Source organism: Pteronotus mesoamericanus, unplaced genomic scaffold, assembly GCF_021234165.1.
Source record: "Pteronotus mesoamericanus isolate MK-2021 breed Mesoamerican mustached bat unplaced genomic scaffold, CSHL_Meso_final scaffold_174, whole genome shotgun sequence".
Taxonomy (NCBI): Eukaryota; Metazoa; Chordata; class Mammalia; order Chiroptera; family Mormoopidae; genus Pteronotus; species Pteronotus mesoamericanus.
In genome coordinates this window covers 9681990-9707984 of record NW_026555309.1, presented here as the reverse complement: position 1 = coordinate 9707984, position 25995 = coordinate 9681990, and the positions used below count along the sequence as shown (strand labels likewise).

The window sequence follows — 25995 nt, the reverse complement described above, 5'->3', positions numbered from 1 at the left end:
ACAACACACACACACAAAATGAGTTTGGAGTGTTTTTTTTAAATATAAAATTTATAAAGATCTCAAAGAAATTTGGTAAAAATTATTAAATTTAACTCCAGAATGAGAGCTTATGTATATTTAAATGTGTGGAGAGGGATGGGAGTTGGGGCTATTAAGTGTGCTGTCAGTTGTTTTCATAAAAGCTATGGGCTACTATTAATTCTAACATATTTGGGGGATTCTCTTTTCCTTGACCATCTTGCTTAGGATTCTTTGCTTTAAAGGTCTTCAAAAAAAACCTTATTTTTGTAATTGCTTAAAGCACTTTAAAGCACAATTTGCTTTCTGATTCTTCACAGTTATTTTCTATGGAAGGTGTTGATTCCCTCCAATGAAATCTGTAAAATGTCACTGTATTATTCACTATATTTCTGAATATGCCATCTGAAGGACATTTGAACTCTATGCTGCCTCCTCTTACCTGAGCACTCTGACTCCTAGGTCCCTCTCCTGGCTGTGCCCTCTCTGACCACATGAGCTTTCTAAATGACTTTAACTTGGAAGAAGAATTTCCTGGAACCTTCTGGGTGTAGAACCATAATGCTACTTGTGTAACACACTAGCTATCAGGAGAATTATTAATTAATCACTTCACACTAATGATCACAAAGGCTACATTATCACTTACAGTCTTTACTTTTCTGTGCCAGCTACAATTGATAAAAAAGTAAATTTGGTGGTTATTATTTTTAAAATTATTGTTTTCTCTATATAATTCAGACATTAACCTCTCATCTAGAGTACTGAACCCACATGTCTAACAATATCAACAAAGCCCTGAAGAGCATACACCAGGTCATGATAAATCATAGTAGTCCATCCTTTGTTATGATTATAATACAGCCATTTAAGTCAAGGGCTATATATTCTGTCTTAAATACTGTAATACTAATTTGTTTTGCGAACTTAGAATAGTTTCTATAAATAGTCAACCCTTGAACAACATAGGTTTGAACTGCATGGGTCCACTTATACCATTTTTTTTCAATAAATACTGTAAATGTATTCTCTCTTCCTTATGATTTTCTTAATAATATCTTCTATAGCTTACTTTATTATAAAAATAAAATCTTTAATACATATAACATGCACAATACGTGTTAATCAGCTGTTTATGCTCTCAGTAAGAACTGCAGTCAACACTAGGTTGTTAGTAGTTAAGTTTTGGAGGAGTCAAAAGTTATACACAACCCCTTCTTTGTTCAAGGGTCAACGCTATACATTTATCCATTTAACTAATAATGCTAATTCCATATTAATAATGAACTGATCTTGACATACTTTAGATTTTTTAAAAAATCACAAGTTATCACTGACCTAATTCCAATTATTTATTTAAAGAAGATTCACATCCCAAATGGACATTTTGTGTTAGTCTTCAGGAAGACTAATTCCTTCTTTTAAGGTATGGTACTTTTTTTCAGAAAGTTAGTTTATGGTCCTCTGCAACACAATTGTGACATCATTAAATCAAGATCTATATACCTGAAGTATAGCTTAGCTTTGCATGTTTTCCCTAGTCAAGTCTGAATTTCTTTGCAGACATCATTTGACATTACTAAACAGATATATCTTCATTGTAGATTTCCTTTGGCTAATAGCAATTTGTTAATAAATAGTAGAGTCTACTCACGTTTCTCTTGTTCTGCTTCTATTCCTTCACTTTCTGTGTCACTTGGCAAGATCCATGGTTGGTGAACCACCTGCAACTGCTTTAAAGATTCATCCTGCCAAAGAAAAAATTCATTTCAAATTATACTCTAGAATAAACCAATATGTGAATACCAATATGGATGAACACTTCAGTTTCTATGAAGTACATCTTCAACAAACCATAATGAAAATTTCCGGACAACAGAAAAAGTTCTAAGTTTAAACTCATTTTCATGTCATAGACATGCCACAAATTCTAAAATCTTTTTTTTTGTATTTACCTTTTAATGAGATTTAATGTCTTAATAAGAAGAGATACCTTGACCATGTTCCTTGCTGAATTTTTTAGGAAAATCTTGGAACTTGTTTTTGGCAATGTAATAATGAAATATTTGTTATAATATTGCACAAATAGTGCTTCTTAGTCATCAAGACTTCAAATTTCCTTTAATAAGAATAAAATTTAGTAGGATTTACAGAACATTCTTAACTTCACCCTTCAGTACTGCTTCACTATCTCCTCCCTCCTCTCACATCCTTATTTTTATACTTCTCATATACTTCTTTGCTGCTCCATGACTTCTGCCACTGACCTAAGCAGACCCTCATCATCTCCCATCCTGACTGTAGTTAACAGCCACCTATGAATTTTTCTAGGATCAAATTTTACATGCTCCCTATTTCTTCCCACCAATTCCCCTTCTTCTAAAATGAGTTTTCTAAAATGCCTCCCCCTTGTTCATTATCCTTGAGTAGCCTCTTCATTATTCCCAAGAAAAGATCCAAACTCAAGGTCCATCATGATCCATACTTGTCCAGCTTGATCTGCCACCAATTCCATCTCCATCCTCTTCTACTGCCACTTCCACTCCAGTTATAATTAACTGGTGACTCTTTAATTTTGCCATTCTGTATGATCTGACAAGATGTTTCCACATGTTATACTTCTTGCCTAGAATGCACCAAATTTATTTCTCTGCCTCAAAAGTGAAACCCTCAGGCTCAGTTGTCATCTCTACTGACTTCCCTGATCTTGCAAGACAGAGTTATCCTCTACTTCTGTATGTGCCTATTGCAGCAATGGAACAATTATTATATAATAATTGTCCTTTCATATCTTTCTGCTTCAAAAATAATGTGGAAAGTATCCTTGAGGCCATGAATGCCTTTTTCCCACCTGTGCATTTCCAGTGTCTATTATATAGTACCTCACAGAAAAAATAGGTATTCATTCTGTAAACATTTATATAGGAGAAATAAGAAAAAAAAGGAGAGGATGAAGGGAGAAAGGAAGGGTGGATCTTCTTTAGAAGAAAACAATTTAAAATTTATTGAGTTATGATTCAAGAAAATATTTTCAAATATATTTTGAAAATTAAAAACACAAAATCAATGTGACTCATCAATTCACTCTTTTGTTCTCTCAAAATCATTCACTATCTTCCCTCCTTTTTAATGATCTTTCCCTCCAATTTGAGATAGTTTGCTTTATTTTGCTTAGACAAATACCTGTAAGACAAAAATAAAGGCTCACAGTCAAATGGGTATTAGACATATCAGGGTCATCACTTCATAAGTTATATAATTGTCTAATCACTATGTTGTATACCTGAAACTAATATGATATTGTATGTCAACGGTAACTGGAAAATAAATTTAAAAAATAAAGGCTCGAAACCCTTGATCTCTATGAAACATGACATCAGCAAATATTATATGTTCACTTTGTACAAAATAATTCCTGTATGGCCCTGGCCAAGTAGCTTAGTTGGTTGGAGTGCTGTCCCAATGCACCAAGGTTGTGGGTTTAATATTCAGTCAGAGCACATACAGGAATCAACCAATGAATGCATAAATAGGTGGAAAAACAAATCAATATTTCTCTCTAACTCCTTTCCTCTCTCCCTTCCTCTTTCTCTAAAATCAATCAACCAATCAATCAATTCCTTTATGAGAGGCACACCCTATCTGCCATGCCTTGATTGTGAATGGTTACTTCTGGAGATGCTTAGTTCCAATCTAGAATTTCAAAATTGCACAATTTTCCAGGAGTTTTGGAGGGTTAAGGGAGTTGAGTAGGTAAAGCATGGAAGATCTTTTAGGGAGGTGAAACTATTCTGTATGTTATTATAATTATAAATACAAGACATTAAGCATTTGTCAAAACCCATAGAACTTCACACCACAAAGTAAATGTTAATGCATACAAATAGAATAGAATAAATTAGGAGGTTACGGGATCCCAGGATGAGAGGCAGAATATTGAAAAATAATCTAAATGAATTACAAATGTATGAAACAACCTCATTGAAGGGGGGGGAATAAGGTGTTGACCTGACCTGAGTAACTGAGGTGAGTGGAGTCTATAAGACCAAAAGTGAAAGGAACTCTATGTAAGAACTGTGTTACGGTTGATAAACTTGTTTCCTATGGGCATGCAGGTTAACAATTCTAAAAACTATATACATAGGTAGATGATGATACATAGATAGATATATGATATATAAATATAAAGATAGATATATAGACAGTTGGAGTTTCTAGATAAGCAAGACTAGAATGATCCAGGTATCACATATTAAAGTTAGAGACATCAGCGTAAAAACTCACATTTAGCTTACTATATATACAAATGGATGCATATAGAAATACTAATAGATACTTATATATACATGAGTAAGTAATCATACATATATCTCCCTACTCTGGCAGCTGAGAGGACTTAAACATAATGACACCCCAATAGTAATGAACACAAGTACCACTCAGGTCTTAATTTGTAATATCATTTTTCAATAAAGGAATCATACTCTTAACTGATTTTTGGACTGAGGCAGGAAATATACAAGATGCCTAGAGCATGTGGTAGTGCCAGAAAGAAAAACACACACACACACACACACACACACACACACTCACACACACTCACACACACACACACAACAATGAATATATCAAAGGGATAAAGGAGTCAACTGAAAAAAATCTCTCAGTGGCCAAATCTAGCAAGATTTGAGCAAGAAAATTAAATAAGGTAGTATTGGGTTATTATCCAGAGTATAAAATAAATATTTATGAATCCATTCTGATAAAAATGATTGAATAAATATTCAATAAATAAACCAATATGCCATGCAGAAGGAGTGCAAATATTTATGTAGACTCTCTGTTCTTAAGGAAGTATATAATAATTTCCCTCTTCTTAAATGTGGCCTATATATAGTGACTTTATTCCAAAGAGTACAATATGGAAAGGAAAAGCAAAATAGATTAACTAACTTTACAGTGGAAAACCATGACATATACTACTTAAAGCTAGGTAATTAAAGTCAATATCAACAGCAATAATTCCTATTGATAGTATGTTCCTTTGATAGGATGGTATGAAAATAAAATTTTTCCTCTGTGGTTTTCCTCCTAAAAACTCATCTCAGTTGAACCACAAGAAAAATATCACACAAATTTCAATTATGGGATGACCAACTAAATATATGACCAGTACTCCTCAAAACTGTTGGGGTTATTAAACACAAAGATAGTCTGAGAAATGATCACAACCAAGAAGAGTCTAAGGAGACACGACTATGAAATATAACATGATATCTTGAATCAGAACTTAGGACAGAAAAAGGACATGAGGGAAAAGTGAGAAAACTTGAATAGAGTAAGGGTTTAGTTACTAATAATGTATCAATATCTGCTTATTAATTGTGACACATATACCATATTAATATAAGATAATAATAATAGTAGAAACTGAGGGAGAGGTATATAGGAACTCTCTATATTATTTATGCAATAAATTCTGAAAACCTAACATGGTTCTAAAATATAAAATATTTAATTAAAAAATTGAAATAAAAACAATTAAAATTGATATTCATTTTAAAAATAAAACCACAAGTCCTTCAGCATGAGCAACTCTTGAAAATATTTTTTTAATCAGATTAAAACTTAAATTCGTGTCACATGAGAGATGGCTTTGCAGTGAAGTCTTTGTCCCAGGGGTCAGGAATCACAACTTTTTATCCTGGTTGATCCAAGACATGTTACTTCCTCTCTTGCGATAGAATTGAGAGGGTGAAGCCACTGGATTAGCTCATCTCTAACACTATCCAAGCAATGAATTTTTAGATCTAGGTTCCTTTACAGTCAGCAGAATGTGAGAGGCACTAAATGAACTGTCGAAGGGAAAGTCAGCAAAGAATTAAAAATATTTAAATCTTGGAATATGGAATTTAGATATTTATCAGGGTTTATTTTTAATATTTAACTTATTTTTTTAATTTATCAATTATTGGATTTGGTCTTGGGGTCTATACTAAAGAAGCAGCATAAATGTGAAAAATCTTAGATTTAAAATTCCATAATAGTATAGAAGACAGCAGAAGTAAATTTTCAAAATTTTTCATGTAACAGAGGAAAATCACATCCCTCAGCTTTTAAAAAATATAACATGTAAAATTTAAAGAGCTATGAAAGATGCTCTTTTTGGTTTTGTAAGGGAAAAATCAAACGGCTATAGCTTTTAATTTAAAAGAGGAAAATTTTAGGAAAAATCAAGATGGTGGAGGAGTGAATGGAAGTGACACTGACCTCTTCCCAGTACCAATCTGGAATTACAACTAAATTGCAGAGAAATCACCTGGAACAAACAACTGAACAGTAGCACAAGAACAGCCTTATAAACTCAGAAAGACAGAAGAATCAGCTTTAGCACAACCTAACTGCAACTTACCCTGGTCTCCAGTAAAGGTGGGGACAGCGTGGGCTAGAGATGCTGGAAGAGAGACTGAGGAAGGTGGCTCTGGGGATAAAACTGAGAGAGTAGCCAGCGGGGTCCTAGTGCTGACTCATGCCCCATGCAGCAGCAGCCATCTTGCTCAGGCAGACCACTCCCCTGCTCAGCAACAGCATGAAAAGGCACAATAGCCCCACCCCCAAGAGGGATTCTGCCCTTGTCCGGTTGTGCTAAAGCCTGACTTCTGAGTACAGAGTGGCAGTCACAGATAGTAGATCCCTGACTGAAGGGGACACAGAGTGGTCTGGATACACTCGTGAGAGACTGGAGAAGGAGGCTTTGGGGAGAGAATAGAGAGAGTAGCCAGTGGGATCTTGGTGCTGACTCCTCCCCAACACGGCAGCAGCCATCTGACTCAGGCAGACAACTGTCCTGAATGGCAGCACTGTGAGAGGACCCAATAACCCCACCCCCAGGAGAGACTCTGCCCCACCTAAGCCTGACTGCTGAGTCAGAGTGACTAGGTTAACAACTGAAGGAGACAGACACAAACAGTAATTTCTGGAAACCTCAAACAGACTGCTTAAGGTCAGACAGGATCAACGTCTGACATCATCAGAGGCAGATCAAGAAGGAAAAAAACAGCAGTCTCTTACCATAGAAGTTCACACCACAAAGTCAGGAAATCAAGACAGATCAATTCAAGAAGCAGAAGCAAAAAAGAAGAGTCTCACAAATTATGGGAAGACAAAGAAACACCCACCAGTCAAAGGGAAAGGAGGAATCCCCAGAAAGAGAACTAAATGAAATAGAGGCAAGTAAACTATCAGATATTGAGTTCCAAACAATGGTTCTAAGGAAGCTCGATGAGATCAGCGAGCTCAGAGAGAATTACAAAAACTACAGGGAAACTATGAGGAACTTACTGCAAACTATATCAGCATGAAAAAGGACATAGACACTATTAATAAGAGACAAGAGGAAATGAAGAATACAATTTCTGAATTGAAGAACATAGTAGAAGGAATCAAAAGCAGGCGGGATGAAGCAGAGGATTGAATCAGCGAGCGGGAGGATAAGGCAGAAAAAAGCTCCCAGAAAGAGCAAGAAAATGAAAAAAGACTCAGAAAGAATGAAGAGGCATTTAGGGAAATGCAGGACAACCTGAAATGTAATAATGTCCATATAATAGGGATACCAGAAGGTGAAGAAGAGGTGCAAGGGATAGAGAACCCGTTTGAAAAAGTAATGATGGAAAACTTCCCTAATTGGAGGAGACAAAAAGTCACACAAGCCCAGGAAGCACAGAGGGTCCCATTCAAGAGGAACCCAATGAGGCCCACTCCAAGACACATCATCATTAAAATGGCAAATATCAAAGACAAAGAGAGAATCCTAAAGGCAGCAAGGAAGAAACAGGTAGTAACATACAAAGAAGCCCTAGCAGCTGACTTCTCAACAGAAACACTACAAGCCAGAAGGGAATGGCAAGAAATATTCCAAGTCATGAAGAGCAAAGGGCTGTAACCAAGACTGCTTTACCCAGAAGGCTCTCAATTAAAATGGAAGGTGAAATAAGGAGTTTCTCAGACAAAAGAAGGCTAAAAGAATACACCTCCACAAAATCAGCATTACAAGATATGCTAAAGGGACTGCTTTAAGAAGATGAAGAAAAGAGTCTATGAATGCCCAGTTCCTTTCACAGTCACCAATACTTGATATTATCAATATTTGTAATTCTTATTAATCTCATTGTGACAGTGATGTGCTATTTTAATTGTTACTTTATTATTGGTTGAAACTAAACCTGTTTTTGTATATATCTTGTCTATTTCTATTATTTTTAAAAAGCTTTAAATTACTTTTTAGTATTCTTTATCCATTTTTTGACTGTTTGTAGAATATTTTCCCTAAAAAAAAAAACTATTAACCCTTTTTTTGGATGTGTTGCAAATACTCTCTATTCTATTACTAGTCCTTTTACTTTTTTTATATGTATATTACTGTATAGTCTTAAATGTTTAATATAGTCATATTGTCAATATTTTACTTTATAGCTTCTGGGTTTGAATATTTTACTTTAGGGTAAGAAAAATATTATTTTGTATTTTCTCTTAAAACTCCTTAGATTTTACATATTGATTTTTAACTCAACTGAATATTTTTTTGTGCAATGTGTGAAATAGGGCTTTTTGTCTGTGTTATTTCAAGTAAGGTCCATGCACCTTAATTGTCGAATAAGCCTTATTTTCCCCATTGATTTGAAATGTCAATTTAATCATATATTACATTGTCAGGCAGATATATATGTTTATTTCTAGAATGCTCATTTTATTTCATTGATCAGCTTGAGTATTGTGTTGTTTTAATTGCTGAGACTTTATCATAGATTTAAATTTTTTAATATTTTAGAATGGATTTTTATATTTAAAAAAATAAAATCAATGTGCAATTTAAAAAAAGGAAAGAATGAAAGAAAGAACTCCTACCTTTTGTGACAGCATGGATGGAACTGGAGAATATCATGCTAAGTGAAATAAGCCAGGCAGTGAAAGACAAATACCATATGATCTCACTTATAAATGGAACTCTAGTCAACAAAATAAACTAATGAACAAAATAAACCATAGGCATGGAAACATGGAGCAGACTGAAAGTGACCAGAGGGGATGGGAAGGACAATGGTGGAAAGAAGGGGAAGGGACAAGACAAAGAATATGTATGAATGACCCATGGACGTGGACAACAGTGTGGGGATTGACTGTGGGAGTTTGGGGGGGAGATGGATGGAGGAGGGCAAAGAGGGAAAAACTGAGACAACTGTAATAGAATAAACATGATTTTTAAAAAATAAAATTTTAAAGTGATCATGAAAAAAATGTTTTTTATTTTTGTCCACAATATTTCAGAATATTCAACCATACTATCAATTGGTTACTGGTTTAAATGACTCCTGAGTGATATAGGAAGTGTTTAACTATTCTTTGTTACAAATTACATAAAGTACAAATGGAACATTAGCTCAGTAAAATGTATAGTTTAGGAAGAACTTGAAAATGTTGAGTTGTCGGAATTGTAGATAGTACAAGTATTACTATTAATAGATTGCTTAAATGTTTTGCTTTGGTTTTTCCCTTGAATATAGCTGGTAATGCACCTGTTTTCTTTATCAATGTCAACACTACTATGTGTGTCCAAAGTTTAGCCCATCAGACTACTTATAATTCTTTTTGATGGGGTCAAGAAACTAAAATCTCGAATATTTTTATGAACAACAGCTGACATGTTCCTTTTGGCCATCTTATTAAAAAAATTCCTTTTTCTACAGGAGAATTAAACTGGGTCTGAGCACAGTACAAACTCTTTCATATTCCCAAGAGCAAGTACTTTGGATTGCTTTTAGAAGAAATGCCATTCATCCTTTTTCCAAAACACTTTCACCATAAGTATGCAAATGTCCAGGGACTAGGAGTGGTGGGAAATAGTGACATGTGTCATAGGGAAAACAGTTGTTAGCCTTGTATCAACATATCATTCTATCTACTAACAGAATAAGTACTTTATAAACTTCAGCAATATTGTTATTCCACATGAACAGCTTATTTTCGAATTCTCTAAATGCAATCAATCAGTGATTTATGTCATGCGTGGCCCTGAAACTTCATCATATGTAGAGAAAAAAAAGTGTTCTTTTGCCCAAATTTTCACCAATGGAAACTTTAATTCAGGCAATAAATATCACTTTCCCTTCAGTTAAGAATAAAATAAATGCACAAAGTATTTGTTCTCATCTTTCAAAAAGGATTAATCACTCTCATTTTACTTTTATCACCATAGGATCCTTCCTTGTTCAGTAAGGAGCCCTAAAACATGTTGCATATAAAAGCAAAACAAAATTACACTCCATGCCAGATACATTGAATAGACTGTTTCTATTGACAAAGATTCAAGACTCTCATTAAAATAAATTTTTCCATATGTAATTTACCATATGTAAATGAACAAAGTTTGGAAATAACTTTGTATTTGTTAATGAAATGTCCTGTATTATCAGGCTGAAATCCATAATTTTTTAGTGAATTATGCTACTGTTAGTGAAAATGAGGCCCTTTTCTGGAATAACAAGAAAAGCATACTGGGACCCACATATGGGAGAATAGGTTTTAGTGGTAAGTTTTATTGTAGAAGCAAGATCAAAGGACTGTCCTTCATTTGGCTTTGTCCAGCTGTGAAAGAAGTCCAGCCTTGTCTTCATCAGGCCCAGAGCAAAGGACAAGTTCCAGAAATTCTGTGCCCTTGATTCAGTCCATATTAAAGGTTAGTCTAGTCCAGTCTTTGCCTCCATCCAACGAGCTTAATCTGTATTCCCAGCTGCGCTCCAGCTGGCGCTGTGCCTAGGCCCGTGCTCGGAGTCCACGTGGCCTATAGGTCCACATGGCTGCTATAGAGAAAGAAAATGTGAATGAATGGGATGAGTGCATGTTAGAGAGAGAGAGAGAGCTTTTGTTAGGCTGACTATATTATTTCGGGCTTGGGAAGGACCAAGTACCCTTTCTAACTAACCAATCAACTTCTCAGTCTTTCAAGGACTGGCATTGGGTCTTCCCCCTGACCAATCTATTTTCTAGATCTCCTGGGGGCTTATATCCCTTATCAAACCTGATCCTTTCCCCAGTCAAGACAGGCAAGCCTCTGTGGTTGCCATCTTAGTTCTTATTGTGCATGCCTCATAGTAGAAGCACCTACCCCTGCTCCATCTTGGCTTCTACTGGTCATGCTTCTGGCAAAGAAATTTCCACTCCTCTTTCTCCTGAGAATCTGATAATCTGGTACCAGTTTGGCAGTTCCCTGGGGATACTGGAAACCTGCTCCTTTCTCCCCACAGAAAGGAGGGAGGAGTGTTGATCACTTGGCAAGGCAATGCTGCAGTCCCCTAGGGAGAGTGTGAAGGAAGCTGTAGCTCCCTAGTAATCTAGACTACTTAATGTCTGATTCCCTTTGTTTCCTTTCTTTATTACTATCTAGCTACCTATGCTAGCAATACTTTTGTAGCTCATTTCTTATGAGGTTTACAAAAGGGCAATCAAAACCTAATAAGAGAGGAAATAAATTTGGGATGGTGTAAGTTTGAACTAATAGGATCTGGGAAAAGAAAAGAGAGGAAGCAATAATAAAATTAGAAAAAGTATGGTACAATGTGAAAAACGTAACAAAATAAATGTGAGCTTCTAAAATACTGCCTCACTATACTATGACAAATAATATAATTCATTTGACAAATTTGCCACACTATACTATGTATTGAAATTGCATTCCATCTTATTTCCTAACTCACTGCATTTGGTGGATTTTTCTCACCCAGGATATTGAGGGATAAAGTTGTAAAAGGCTTTGAAAAGAATGAAATACTACTGGATGTAGTCAATGAAATAACTAAGTCATTTTGCAAAACTGAAATGCTCAATATCTCTGACTCCATCTTGTTTGGGCCTACATTGTTCCAATAGCTCCAGCTTTAGACATGCTAATCATTAGAGAAATTCTCTTTGGGGCTTTAGTCTTTTATGAAGACAACCCCTCCCATTTTCCCTTCTTTGGCACAAAAGAAACCAGAACTCTGAAATTCCTTAAGATGAATTTCAGAAACTGGTAGCACTCTCATCTTCTCCATTGGCAACTTCCCAGTCAATAAACCTTTCCTTCCTCCAGCCTCTGTTTTCAGTTTGGGCCTTTCAGAGCATCAGACACATGGAGTTGGGATCAGTAACAATTTTTCTAGCATGCCCTTTCATTTATCTGATTTGATGGAGGTTCTGAGTCATTCATTGACTTTGAGCTATTTTACAGCTATGTACTTTATAAAAATTTGTGGTAATACAAATAATTCTTGTCTCCATAAATGCAATTATGTCTATTTAAGTGCAATTTTTATCCTATTGATATCAATCAGTTTTGCCAGTTTTTGCATTTATTTATAACTTTATTTAAACATTTCTTATTTAACTATATTTGTGAAGGTTTGAAATCTTCTTTGAACTGGTTGTAACTTACTGGTTTCCTCATTAATTAATGAGTTGAATAAATCTTTGACATGTGTTTATTCCATATCTGTATGAGAGACATGATTATAAATTTTTAAAAAATTGTTACCCTTTAACATGTATCAATTCATAATGATATCAGTGACAAATTAGAGTTACTTTTTAAAAAAATCCTTATTTCCCAGTTTCCTAAGTGGAATAAAACTATGATACTGAATAATAGTTATTTCAATTTTTAAAAAGTAAATCCCCATGCTTGATGAAAAGTAAATTATCTCTTATTTATTATAGGAGAATAATGTCATGCACACTCCTTCAGAAGTATAGTTGGAACTTCATCGCATTAACAATCACAAAATACAACATAGGAAAAAAAAGACAAAGGTGGCAGGATAAGTGATTCTAATATATGTTGTTGCATAGAATTGATCCCCTTTCCAGTTCAGATGGTACAGCTGGCAAAACCAACCTCAACAAATTTGAGAAAGGTCTGCCATTTAACAGGCTTCTTTTCCTGTCTGACACCCTTAGAGGTTGTGAAGCTGTCACTTGACACCTTGAGCTAGTTCACGCTTGCTCCTCGGTGTGTTGCCTCCACCAAAAAACTTCCTGAGTTTGTGAAGAACTGCTCTAAGTTGTTCTTTAAAAAGTTTTAAAAATCATAAACTTCAGTCTTTTGTTCTTCATAGCTTCTCAAACATTTCATTTCACAATACTTATCTGATTTATAAATATTTAAATTAACATATTTCTCCAATAATTAGGGGATTTTTAACTAGTATACTATGCTGCTTCCCTTTTATTAACCTAAGAAATATGGTATTTTAAATAGACTGGCTTCTCTACAAAAGGCCTAGCTAGCTTTGGAACTAGTTGATTATGATGATATATTTCAAATTATATATACATACATAATTTAACTACTATATATATATATACATATATATACACACATATATAAATAAAATGAATGTTGACATTATGATTCCCAAAACTAAAATTTTTGTAGTATGAGATTATTATTTCTCCCTTGAGGTATTAAGTGCCTTACAAGTAAATACGTAATTTTTTTTTAACTGTCAGAACCATTTTGAAGGTTAGGAAAAGTAGATTATTATAAAATATCTGTTTTAAAAAATTTGGTCAAAAATACAAACTCTATTCTGGAAAAATAATACATTAAATGATAGAAAATATGGACTAGAAATTCCATTTTAGCTTTACTTTTTGAGACCATATTGTATCTTTAGTTCTGAGTTAGGTCTAAACAGAATTGTCTGACTTCACGTGGTTATGATTCTGTCTAATTATGAGTAAATAAATAAAAAAAAAGAAAGACTTTGATTTGCAAAGAATGATTCAAACTTTAGCAACAAATGTTAAATATATTAAAAATGTAAACACTATGGTTTATTTGAGTTTTAGTGTATACTAAATAAAAGCAAATGGTTGCTAGCTCAGTTTTAACTTCAGTGTTTCTAACATATATAAATACTGTTCTTTATTGTTTGCTGATTGTAGGAATATGGAGAAAGAGGGCAAAAGTGAAATAAAAGCATAAATGAGAAAAAAACAAAAACTATCCACTTTTGGCTCACATTTTTAACTTGTTCACAATAAAGAAGAGTTTGAATATACTTCCCAAAGACCCAATGATTGTCTGAAGAAAAAAAAAAACCCAAAACTATTAATAAGTCAATAATTCTCTAATTAAGATCAAACTTACAGTTTTACTGTAAAGGATGATCACATTGATTTTATAAAGAACTAAAAGCTAAATATCAACCTATATCAGATAAAAATACTATGTGAAACTGAACCCTTACCTTGGGCAGCTTGCACGTACTCGTAAATTCAAACTGAAAGCTAGTAATGAATCTCATAAGCTAGAGATTTTATACCTCCAATCAACCAAAATTATTATTCCTCAGAGTGGATGAATAAACAAAACTCTTAAATTTATTAATAAAGTTTTCCTCTACCTATATTATACAAAATTGGTGATTTTCCGTGATATATGAAGTTACTTTCTAGAAATAACATTGGAAAAAACACTTTAAGGCTGTGCCCACAAACTCTAGAGTGTTTATGAATCACATGGGGACCTTATTAGAATGCAGATTTTGCATTTTTTTACAAGGCCCCAGGTGATGATGATGTTACTAATCAGAGGACCACACTGAGAAGGTACACATTCTCAGCCTTTTTGTCACATGAAGCACTTACAATTACATACCATGTGTATATTTAGATTGTACATTCATAATGATGGAGAAAATGAGGATTTGGCGGGGATGAGAATGACAAAATTAGAATAAGACACTCTGAAAGTTCTCTCACGCGTAAGCAGCCCATTTCCTGTATCAGCACCGCAATGCTCCCCGCCCTCCGCAGCGCTAGGCCTCTATCGGACACGTGACAAGGGGCATCCGGCGCTCTTATGGAGGTGGCTCCACCCCCAGACCCAACCAGCAAGTGGGGAACGCCGAGCCAAGAGCTGGAGCAACCACAGAATCCTAAAGGGAGATGCTATTAGTGTACACGTTGAAAATAGTGTCTGCCTCTCCCTGGCAACATTAACTGCACAATGCAGTCTACTCAATTTCTGTATCCAATTCATTGAGTTGAAATCTAAACCTGGTGCTCCAACTCTTCAGTTCTGTGCCCAATATATTTTGATTTTTCTAACCTGAGCTCAGAACATCTAGCTGGTTATTTCCTTTCTTTTCTTTGTTACCCCTTCTCCATGTACCTTTCAAAAAACTTCAGCCACATCCAAACAAGCATGGGAAGCAGAATTTTAGAGGCTTAAAGGGGTGCTATGTACTCTGGTTTTCCTGTCCGAGTGATAGCTGGTAGTAAAAATGAGTCTAAATATGGGTTCGGCGTTCTAAATAAATGAATGAACTACATACAAGGGGGGACCACAAAAAACTGGAATTTACTTATAAAAAATTGTGTATTTATTTTTACATGTTTAAACTTCAGTCACTTTCAAAGTACTATCCATTTGATTTAATAGACCTATCAAGATGTTTTTTCCACTGCTCAAAACAGTTTTTGAACTCATTGATTTTTATGTCTTTTAGGGCTTCTGCTGTTTTTTTGTTTCACCACTTCCACATCTGCAAAATGTTTCCCTTTGAGGACTTTTTCATCAGGGAAACAAAAAACAAAAAGTTGCCTGGGGTGAGATCAGGTGAACAGGGAGGGTGGGGCCAAAGGGTCATGCTGTTTTTGGTCAAAAAATGCTGAACACTCAGTGCAGTGTGGGCAGGTGGGCTTGTAAATTCCCTATCATGAAATGGGCAAACGTGTTGAAAGAGTCTTCCAAAAAATTTACTGAAACTGAATGCAGCCTCTCACAAGAACTCCAGCTGGTGCACTGATACAGATGAGTTCCTAGGACAATTCTCTAGCAGGGAAACCCTGTACTGTAAGTATACTCTCCAGAAGATAATTCTGTTTTTGGGGGGGCTCCCCTTCACAGTACACTCAGTAGGGCATTCAAAATTGTTTTGAATGAATTCATGCATGTGAGAATAGAATATTTAGAGAATCAGACTGTCTTGCTGAGAAGCAATATTCAAATCTAATATTTGGTAGTTCTAAGACATCATCACCATATTGTCTCCCAGTTCCCTTTACCTACAACAGATTCAAGTAGTTAAATTAGTGACCACTGTGGATCAGTATTAGATCAAGTTTTATGGATTCTATGCACTGATTTACTTGAAAGTTCCCAAATACCATTTGTAGCCAACCCAAAGACAAATCATGTGACACAGAGCACCCTTGGATATCGCCCAAATAAATCAAGAAGTCTAAGAGATTTTTCAACAAAAATTACCTGTACATTTTAATTGTTAAAATAGCACTTCGCTTAACAGATTGCACAAATCACATCCTCGATAAGCATTTGTCACATGAATGATTATTTTGTATAGATTGTTGTTGTAATGATCATGTCTTATTTGGCATGCTATGGTCAATACAAAATATGCATTTCCACTTACTAGGATATCAGCAAATTCTTATAACTGAAAATATGTGATGGCAGTAGGCTTATGCAGTTCTACCTTCATTTTCAGGACAAATTGATGTACATTGTCTCCCTACCAATGAGGAACAAAAGTAATTTTGGTAACATTATTTGTTGTCTCGTTTGTGTGGGCATGACCACTTAGTGGGCATGGACGGTAAACCCTACAGGCAGACGGAGGCAGCCCATGAGAGGGTTTCATCCTATATGATAGACTCTTTTCAGACTATATGCCAAGGCCACCTTAAAACTCACTTCTTCCATGTAGTTTTTCAGTGACTGTCCTCCACTGGGGGCTTCTCCCTAGAGGCAAGGAGGAAAAGAGGTTGACAAAATCAGGAGAAGGAGAAGAAAGAATCAAAGAAGAGAGTCATGGAGAAAAACCAGGAGCAACACCTAATCTTTACTACTCCCCCAGCATTTCAGGTGATGCTTGAAAGATGATCAAATCGGCAACTTTTACTGTGAAGAAGATAATATTTTTTCAAGACAACAGTATAACTTTCAAGTAATTTTAGGTGCCAGAAACACATAACCACCTTGAGTAGCTAACTAAATCTTAGGACAGAATGCCAAATGAGCAGTATAAAATTTTGTTGTTAATTTTGTAAAGGTGTTCTTACAATAAAAATAAGTGAAAAAAGTCACTGATTCTGTATTCAATAATTGTGTGTGAGGATCTAAAACATGGATTTAAGAATATTTAAGGGAAAGAGCATAGGTCATTAACCTGCCTTTTCCACATGTTTTTATAAAGTCTTTCTCACCTTACTTGTATGTTATTAGTTAGTTTTCCATTATTCATGCCTTTTATTAGCACTTCATTGAATGCTAGCCATCGCTGAGGTTTAAATCACTGAAATTTAAAACAAATTAAACATATATCACAAATTCATCCAAATGTTGGTAGTCAAAGTTGTCAAACAACTTGTTAGTTTGGATAAATTATCTTTTTATCCTACATGCCAGAGAGATTTGGAAATAAATTCTGAGATACCATGAAATGATAAATTCTAGTTATATTTTAAACACCGTATGTGTTTAGTTGAATTAAATAAGTGTGAATAAGCTTACATTTGTTTCTAACTCTTCAAGGTCCCTCCTTTTTTACTTTTCAAGAACTTTTACATATATTATCTCATTTGATTGGTTTTTCACTACAACTTGAGGTAAGACATCCTTGGGCTAATTTAATATGCACATTGAAGAATGCTGAGACATGCTGAGTAAAGGATTTAAAGTCAAGGTGCTAAGCAGGGTATATCTGAGACTGATTTCACTCTAACTCTCATTTACCTTGCGGAAATAAAAATTTTAAAACAAAAAACTAAATTCACTTTAGTTAACAAAAGTGATGTATACTACAAAGCACTTTGAAAGGGTTAAGAAAGAGCATATTCAGTTCAAAACAAAAATTAAGCAAAGAATACAGTACTGGTATTCCTAAAAATTTAGATATGATAATATGTTTTCTTCCAAATCATGGTTTCCAATAGCAAAAAAATTAATATGCTGCATTGTAGATGTTTCCACAAGCTCCAATCTTGGAGGATGGTCAATGGATAAGATGATGAAAGAGGTAAGACAGTTACATTTATTTAACCTAAAAGATAAACTACTAGGAAAAATCAAATCCATAAAAATTCCCATAACTGTGAGGAATTTGAGTCAGAGCATTAAGGGAAAGCTGGGCACTTCAGATAAACTGGTTTTCATGACTGGATTTGCTACACTACCTCCACTCATTTGGACAACTAGTCTAGAAGGAATGCCGTAGGTCCTTCCAATTCGGCCTTTCCAGGTGACAGACTAATCTTTTGAGTTTTAACAATCCCTCCCCCTTTGCCTGGGTATCTAAGAAGACGAAGTGACAAACTGTTTGTTGTTACAGATCTGCTTTCCAGAGGCACCAGCTTCTGCAGCCTGGGTGGCTGGCCTTCGAACACCCAAGGGCTAACAGTGAGACGCAGCAGAGCCATCCCTGGCTGCTCCCCCAAGAGGGTGATCTGTTTCCTTAGAGCTGGAGCATAATGGTTTTCCCCATTTTTTCTGGACACTTTCAGTTTCATGGTAAGGCCTGGTGATGACTGGGGTTTTTTTTTGATGATCAAATATAACTAAAGCACTCTGTGTTCTGCAAGGTTTCTTCTCAGGCTTTCCTCTTTCCACAGTGCCAGGCAGGTCCTTTTCAAATCTACCCCATAGAAAAGAAGCAACTCACACATCATTTGTTTTTAAGGCCACACAGACTGAAGTTTGGCGGTAACTGCCATTCATAAATCACTGACATGGGGTAGCACTGATGAATGAAGAGCATGGAGTAAAAGACTGTAGGAGAAGAATACAGAGGAAACAAACACTTTGCAGAGAGAATTACAAAGTTGGCACAGGGCCAAAGGGACAAAGCCAAGAACAAGGCATCAGGATCTCTAAGTATTAGGGTCAGAAGAGATGGCCCCAATCAAGAGGCTTGATTCAATATGCCTGCCTAAGGTTCCCTGTGCCCAGCGCAGGCCTGCAGAAATGCTGACCTTTCTTCCTTCCCCGGCTGAGGGTGCTAATGAAATAAAATCCCTTTCCAAACACAAAGCTATCAACTTCAGTCATCCTTTTCATAGTTTTAAAGAACTGACATTTTAAATAACAAGTCATTCTAACAACATAATATTTTGGTAATCACCTGGAAATGAATCAAAAATATCCAAATGCAATTTCCCTTGAAAAACAAAAGGAAGAACGGGGCTGCAGGGGAGGCAGATGGGGCGTGTGAAGGAGGGAAAGTGCAGCGTACTTGGAAACTATGCCTTCAAAAGGCGGGGGGGAGGGGAAGAAAAGGTATTTCCTGAAATGTGGTTTCACTTATTGTGAATCTAAATATAACCATGGTTGAGATTAAAATGTTTTAAATGTGAATTACAAAATATACTACAAACCCAGAGAAAGGAAAAGAAAGTGATGGGATTACTGCTTAGCATATAACAGGGGATCTCGGTTGTTGGAGACAAAGGCTCTTGTCACTCCCCTAGTTATTTTGCAGTTAAGGACACATTCACAATGAGATGGGATACACTAGATACAGAAGTAGAACTAGACTCACACCCTCCTGAACCTCTTGCCATTTTTCACTATGCGATGCTTCTCCTCTTTCAGTAAGAGGTATTTTTTATTCATCTCTTACTAACCCTTAGAAAACTGCATTGACTCTCATTGGCATGGAGAGAACATTTATTCACAAACATTTCATGTCTAAGCTCTCTGGTATTAATTTCCTTCAAAGAAATTTCCATGAGTTTCTTAATTCTATCAGAAATATCTTTCTCCCCACTTTTTTCAAATGAAACTAAACAATAATACCCAGAGCACCTTTTAAAGAAGCACCTGAGGTATTTAGAACCCCCCAAAGAATGGGAGCTCAATATGAATGGCCAGGACATTGCTGAATCCAAAGGACACATAAAACTTCACTCATTATTTCTTTCGCCACAATTATTAGGCACCCATGGTGTGCCCCATGCTGTGCTAGTATGGACACAAATTGGTGAATAAGAACTAAGCCTTCCCTTAAAAAGTTCATCTTGAAAAAAGAAATACACAAGTTATTAGAATATAGAGTAAAAATTACTTGGCACAGGTAAGCCCAAGGTACTATGGGGAAAAAATAGGAGGAAAAGGTACCTAGCTTTTTACTTATTTAACAAGCATGTGTTGAGAGCGCACATGTGCTAAGTACTGCTGTAGCCACTGGATATATATGTAATGAAGAAGACAAAGTGGACAGATTTAAAAGTTGAGGAAATTACTTTTTAAGCTTAGTTCTCAAGACAGTCAGTCAGTCTAAGAAGCTGAAGAGAAGGAGGACTCATATCACACAGAAGGAAAATTTTGTGCAAGGTCCCAGACACACCAGAGCAAATGTATGAAACCACAAGTATTAAAAGGAAGAGCAACAATTACACTATGCACTAAAATGCGCACTGTATTTTTAGATATAGAGACATTATCACATATCATTTCCTAATTTTACAGTATAAGTTCCTCTAATATTGCTGCTCATAGGATGGTTATGTGTTGTGTTTTATAACTGTATTATTGCACAGAGCTACTGAAGTTGTGACAGATGATAGAGGACTGAAGTTCAGCTGTCCAAACTCCAGCAAACTCCATTGGTAGCTACTGATGTTTAAGAGAATAGACAGTGATCTATTTTCAATTAGGAAAAAACTATGTGCCATAGTTAGAAACTCAAAAACTTTTGGTAAGTTCATATGTAGTTGATAAATGGTTATGCTTGTTTTCAGACTTATATACAAGATCTGACTGGAAAAAGTCCAGCCATTGTTAATATAATAAGAATGGTTCATGCAACATCAATGTAACCTGGCAGGCAAGGACAGTGGACTGGAATGTGCCTGTGTGAACAATGACAACTTCAGTGTACTAGTCAGTGGGGGCAGTAGATGCTGTTGAATGAGCATGTGTATTTGGCCATCACATTCAAAATGATGGAGTGAGTAAAGCAACAAATCTGTATCAGATTTTGCACTTGAACATTCCTCTGTGGAAACTATTCAGATGATGCAGGTCACAGCCATGAGCAACTGATGATTGGCAGCTTTATCATGACAACATGCCCACCCATACATCACGTCTTGTGCAGAGTTTTTGGGCAAAACAGCAAATCACCCAGGGAACTCAGTCTCCTGACAGTCCACAGTGGGCACCCTGTGACTTCTGCCTTTTCCCAAAACTAAAATCACCTTTGAAAAGGAAGATTTTTTTTTTAAAAAAAGGAGGAGATTTCAGACCATCGATGAGATTCAGGAAAATACAATAGGGCAACTGATGGTGATTGGGAGAACTGTGTGAGGTCCTAAGGAGCCTACTTTGAACGGGACTGAGGTATCATTGTCCTATGTATAATATTTCTCGTATCTTGTATCTTCTTCAATAAATGTCTCTTTTTTCATATTACATGGTTAGATACCTTCTGGACAGACCTTGTATATGTACAGACACTATTTCTATTGCTCCCAATATCTTTTCATATTAAGTTAAATTTATTTTTTCTGAAAATTTGCTCACAATCTTGTAAACAAATATAACATCATTGTAGACCATCTTTCCCTAAAAATGACACCTCTATCATTAAAGAAGATACTTGACTGCTTTAGCATTGCTAAGCGCTAACAGACAGTGGCATTTTAAGGTAAAATGTTATGATTCACTCTGCCTTTAAGTTTCACTAATGCTGTGAGTTATATTAGTAGCAGGAATCAGCATTTTAGGCATGATCAGAAGCTAAATTTGTCCCTTCAGAAGGGACAAATAATACTCAATCTCTAAACACATAACGAATTTTTAAATTAAAATAAAAGTAATTTACTTTTTTCTTCCAATTTTTTTTCATGTTTGGCTAAATAGTTCCTTTAGTGGTAATGTCCTTCCTTAAAGACTTATTTAAAAGAATGAAAAAGGGCAAGGGCAGTCATAGGATTGATAACTATTACTAATAATGTTAAATTTTTAATGATTTAAGATATTTTAGTGTTCTTTGATATAGTTTGAAAAATGGTTATTCAGTTGCTAAAAATGTTATTTCCTTTCTTTTAATCCCATGTTTAAAAAAATGGGAGGGCAAAATCAATACTAAGAGGCTCCTTGTTTGGGAGAGTGCAAGTTTCATTAGTGGATGTTGGACGAGAGAAGGGCTGGATGAAAGGGTGGGACTGTAAGAATGGGTGGCTAGTGTTAATGGTTTTGAATTGCATTGACTTAAAAATTAGATTGAGATTATATCAATTATATCAATTGATTTAGAAAAAATCCATTTGACCTTGAACTATTCATCATACTAGTCATGTGTATCTTCTCTGATATGCATTAATTTATCATGTCAATTATTAATACCATTTCACTATTATTATGTACAAAAAGCAGTATTAATTAATCCTTTCTAAAATGGTTTAATGTGCCAACACAGCAAATTATCAGCCATAAGAGCTTGAAGAGCCACAACTTTCTTCTGAAGCCAAGTTTCCTTGTATAGGAAGCATAGACAGCACAGTTGTGTTTTATATGAGATTGTGAATGTAAAAGAGCACTATAAACTTCAAGGAGTTATACAACTGTAAAGTACAGTAGTATTATTTTGTAAGTAAATGTGTGTATTTCTATCAATCCACCCACCTATTGGTTTCCTGCTTCTTACTCTGTCCCTGTCACTCATGTCTTTGTGTGCTCCGTTGACACGGTGCACATTTTTCTCAAAATACGTATCAGATTATATACACTCTCTGGTTACCTGCTCTTTTTCCCATTTAATTCTTAGTTGTTGGATGGCAAAAGTTGTTTTTATTAATTCTTCCTTCCCAAATCCTGATGTTTATACTGTCTTTCTTATGAGAACTGAATTCCTGGCTAAGCAAACAGTACATGAAAGAGTTTCTTAACAAAAGTATTCCAACAAATAAATACAAGAGAAATCATGGAACTTAAATATCACCACTTGGCAACTACCAGTGAATAAACAGGTATTGGAATTAAGCATCCATGGCTGCTAAGATGACAAAATGAGAAGCAACCAGATATTATGTGTCTCTTTTCATCATGCCAAAGAATAGCTTTACCCAGTTTCTGGATAATTTTGGGGAAAATATTAAGAGCTGAAGAACATGTTGAATTGCAATGAGAATATAAAGTTAGCAAAATTTAGGCTGTGGGAAACTCTACAAGTCAAGGGCCAGGGTTCTTTAATGGATAAATTGTAAGAAAATGCAAGGAATGGAAGAGGAACCTATGGATTGCAAGAAACTAAAGGACATACCTAATTTTAAAAAGTTGGTGAGCTAACAATAGTATAAAAGGATACATATTTGTGTGACAGAGGTTCTTTTAAAATGAAAGGAATTGACTCTTATAAAAGTTAGACTATTTATTTGTGGGGAAAGGCAAAGGCTGTGATTGGGACAGGGCACACTGAAAAGACTTCTCAGTCGGGCAAAGGTCTATCTCTTGGCCTGGGTAATGTTCTCCATGTAATAAGTAATTAAGCTAGACATTGGATTTGGGTGTTTTTCCTATATTTGTGTTTTATTTGTAATGAAAAGATATTTAAAAATAAACTCATGGCCATTTCTAGTATTAACTATATTGTGACAAGTATAAATGTGAAGTACAAATGAAACTCTTGCAAAATTAGAGTGAAATTTTATACTGTTCTATCTATTGTTGGCTATGTCTCCCTGATCACACATCTACTCCCTCATTGATCCAAATCTTTTGGTCTATGTAAAGAGATAATTACTAGTTATACATCTAGAAAAGTAGTTAAAGGACACTCTTACCATTCTGATTGAATTTTAAGCTAATCTAATTATAACACTGACATAAAAATCATTTGGCAATTTTCATTTTTACCGTTTGAAATAATTAAGCCTTTAAATTCTCTTCCATTAAGCTTTTAAAAAAAATCAATAGATGTCACTTTGGAATTTGTAAATTACCTGTATAAATTCTCCAAGGTCATAGAAATATGAATGTCAGCCTCATAATTTAAACCAAACATACAATGTATTCTTTTAAAATTAAATTAACCTGTGTCTTTGCAAAATGGCTAAATGGCTAAGGTGACCAACTTCCTGAACTATGACTCAGATGGGAGCATGCAGGAAAACTGATATACCCAATGCTCATGAAATACCAAGACTTTTATGTCTCTCCTGTTCACAGCCCATGCTTCCTTAATTTAAAAAATGATTGATTTTTTAGATAAGTAATAAAACTAGGCATTTCTCTACATTGAGAGAAACATATTTCTCTAACAGATGCATAGACAAAAATGATTTTATGTTTGTTTCTTTAACATATGTCTTTAAGTTTTTATTTCAACAATAAAAAAGACCAGTTTCACATTTCAGATACCCTTGCATTATTTAATAGACATTAATGAGGTATAGGACAATTTAAACTTTTCAAGAGAAAGTCTTTTTCACTAACGTGTAAATATAAATGAATGCAGGCAGTATAATGTTGAAATACATTTAAATTCAAAAATGTATTTTTAATCTTAACACATTTATCTAAAAGGGGCTAATTTTCATTTTTTTATTGATTCCTTAAGTGCATAAATAAATAAACAAAATGTGTAAATTAAAATGATCTAGCCTGTCACAAACTTGGCAGCTGATGCCATAAACAGTGTTACCAGGAAAGTTGTAAATTTTGGTGGGGGGGAATGTGTAAAAGTATAATCAATTTTCCAAGAAAAAGAGGTGACTTCCAAATAAATAAAGTGACTTAAAGGGGAAGATAAAGGGGATTTTAAATAAAAGTATCACAATTACTAGCTCTGAAGTTTTCCCTCTCTCTAGGATAATTTGAAAATGCAGTTTCCACTAGTGTGTCCAAACTTACCACCTGTGTTTACATGCGCTATTTCTGCTGCTTCCCATGGGCTGGTCACTGGTCTAAGACCTGGCATTAATTCTATTTACTGTCAGAAGGTACCAAAAGATGGTAATGTCCTAGAGAGGCAAGAGTACAGGCTTTAGAGTAAAGCGAAAACGTATTCATATCCCAGTTCTGCCACTTATGCTCCTGTGCACTGAGCAAATGACATAACTTTCCTGGGTCTCAATTTCCTCATCTGTAAATGGTTATAACACCATGTGTTTCATGTGTTATTGTGATGATTAAATAAAATAATGTCTGTAAAGCATAGGAGATGAGAATAAAAACTCTGGCTGTCATCATTAGTAATCAGGATAGAAAGCATTAGTATTAACATTAGCAGAATTTTAATAAACAAAAGACAGAGAAAGCCAACCTTATACTCTATAAAGCAAGAAAATTAGAGTTAGACTTAATTCTTTAAGCTACAACTTGGAAGGGGACCTGAGTGTGGGGTAATCAGATGCCATTTTTTAATGCATTTATTCTTACTTGTGTCATTCCTTCATTAAAAAAAATCTTAACACTTTCAATAGCAGGTAATTATTGAATGGCTTCACATACAAATAAGTTTTCAGCAGTAAATTCATGGATAAATAGCATCCATGACTAAGGGTGAGATAAAGGGGACTTTAAAAAGCCTGGGACATCAGAACTGCAGAGAAGCAAATGACACAAGTCAATAGAAATTAATTGTTGAGAAAATGAAGTAAGACTATATCTTCAACGACACTTTGTTCCTGACTACTCTCCCTTTGAGTCAAGACCTTCCCCAATACTCCATCATGCTAAAAGCTCCGATCAACCAATGGTCAGTGGTTCTACCTCTCTGTATCCTTCATTACTTCTTTCTGACCTTGCTTCCCTCCTCAACCCTTTGCTTTTTGTATTACATGTCATCTTGTTGGAATAGCCTAGTAAGATTCTACTCTTGGCAATCTAAGTTCAGTGCCACTGGTTCCAGGAAGACTTACCTAATCCCCATGCTTGCATTGCCCTCACCGCGGCCCACCCCACATTCCCATTAC

General features: G+C 35.2%; 1 protein-coding gene across 1 annotated transcript in view; it reads right to left on the bottom strand.

Annotated features, from left to right (window-relative positions):
• Positions 1-25995, bottom strand: part of CUNH8orf34 (chromosome unknown C8orf34 homolog) — a 307155-nt gene that overhangs the window by 14198 nt on the left and 266962 nt on the right. Inside the window, 2 exon segments of the mRNA XM_054590132.1 lie at positions 1676-1769; positions 16775-16822. Coding sequence (XP_054446107.1) covers positions 1676-1769; positions 16775-16822 — 142 coding nt within the window.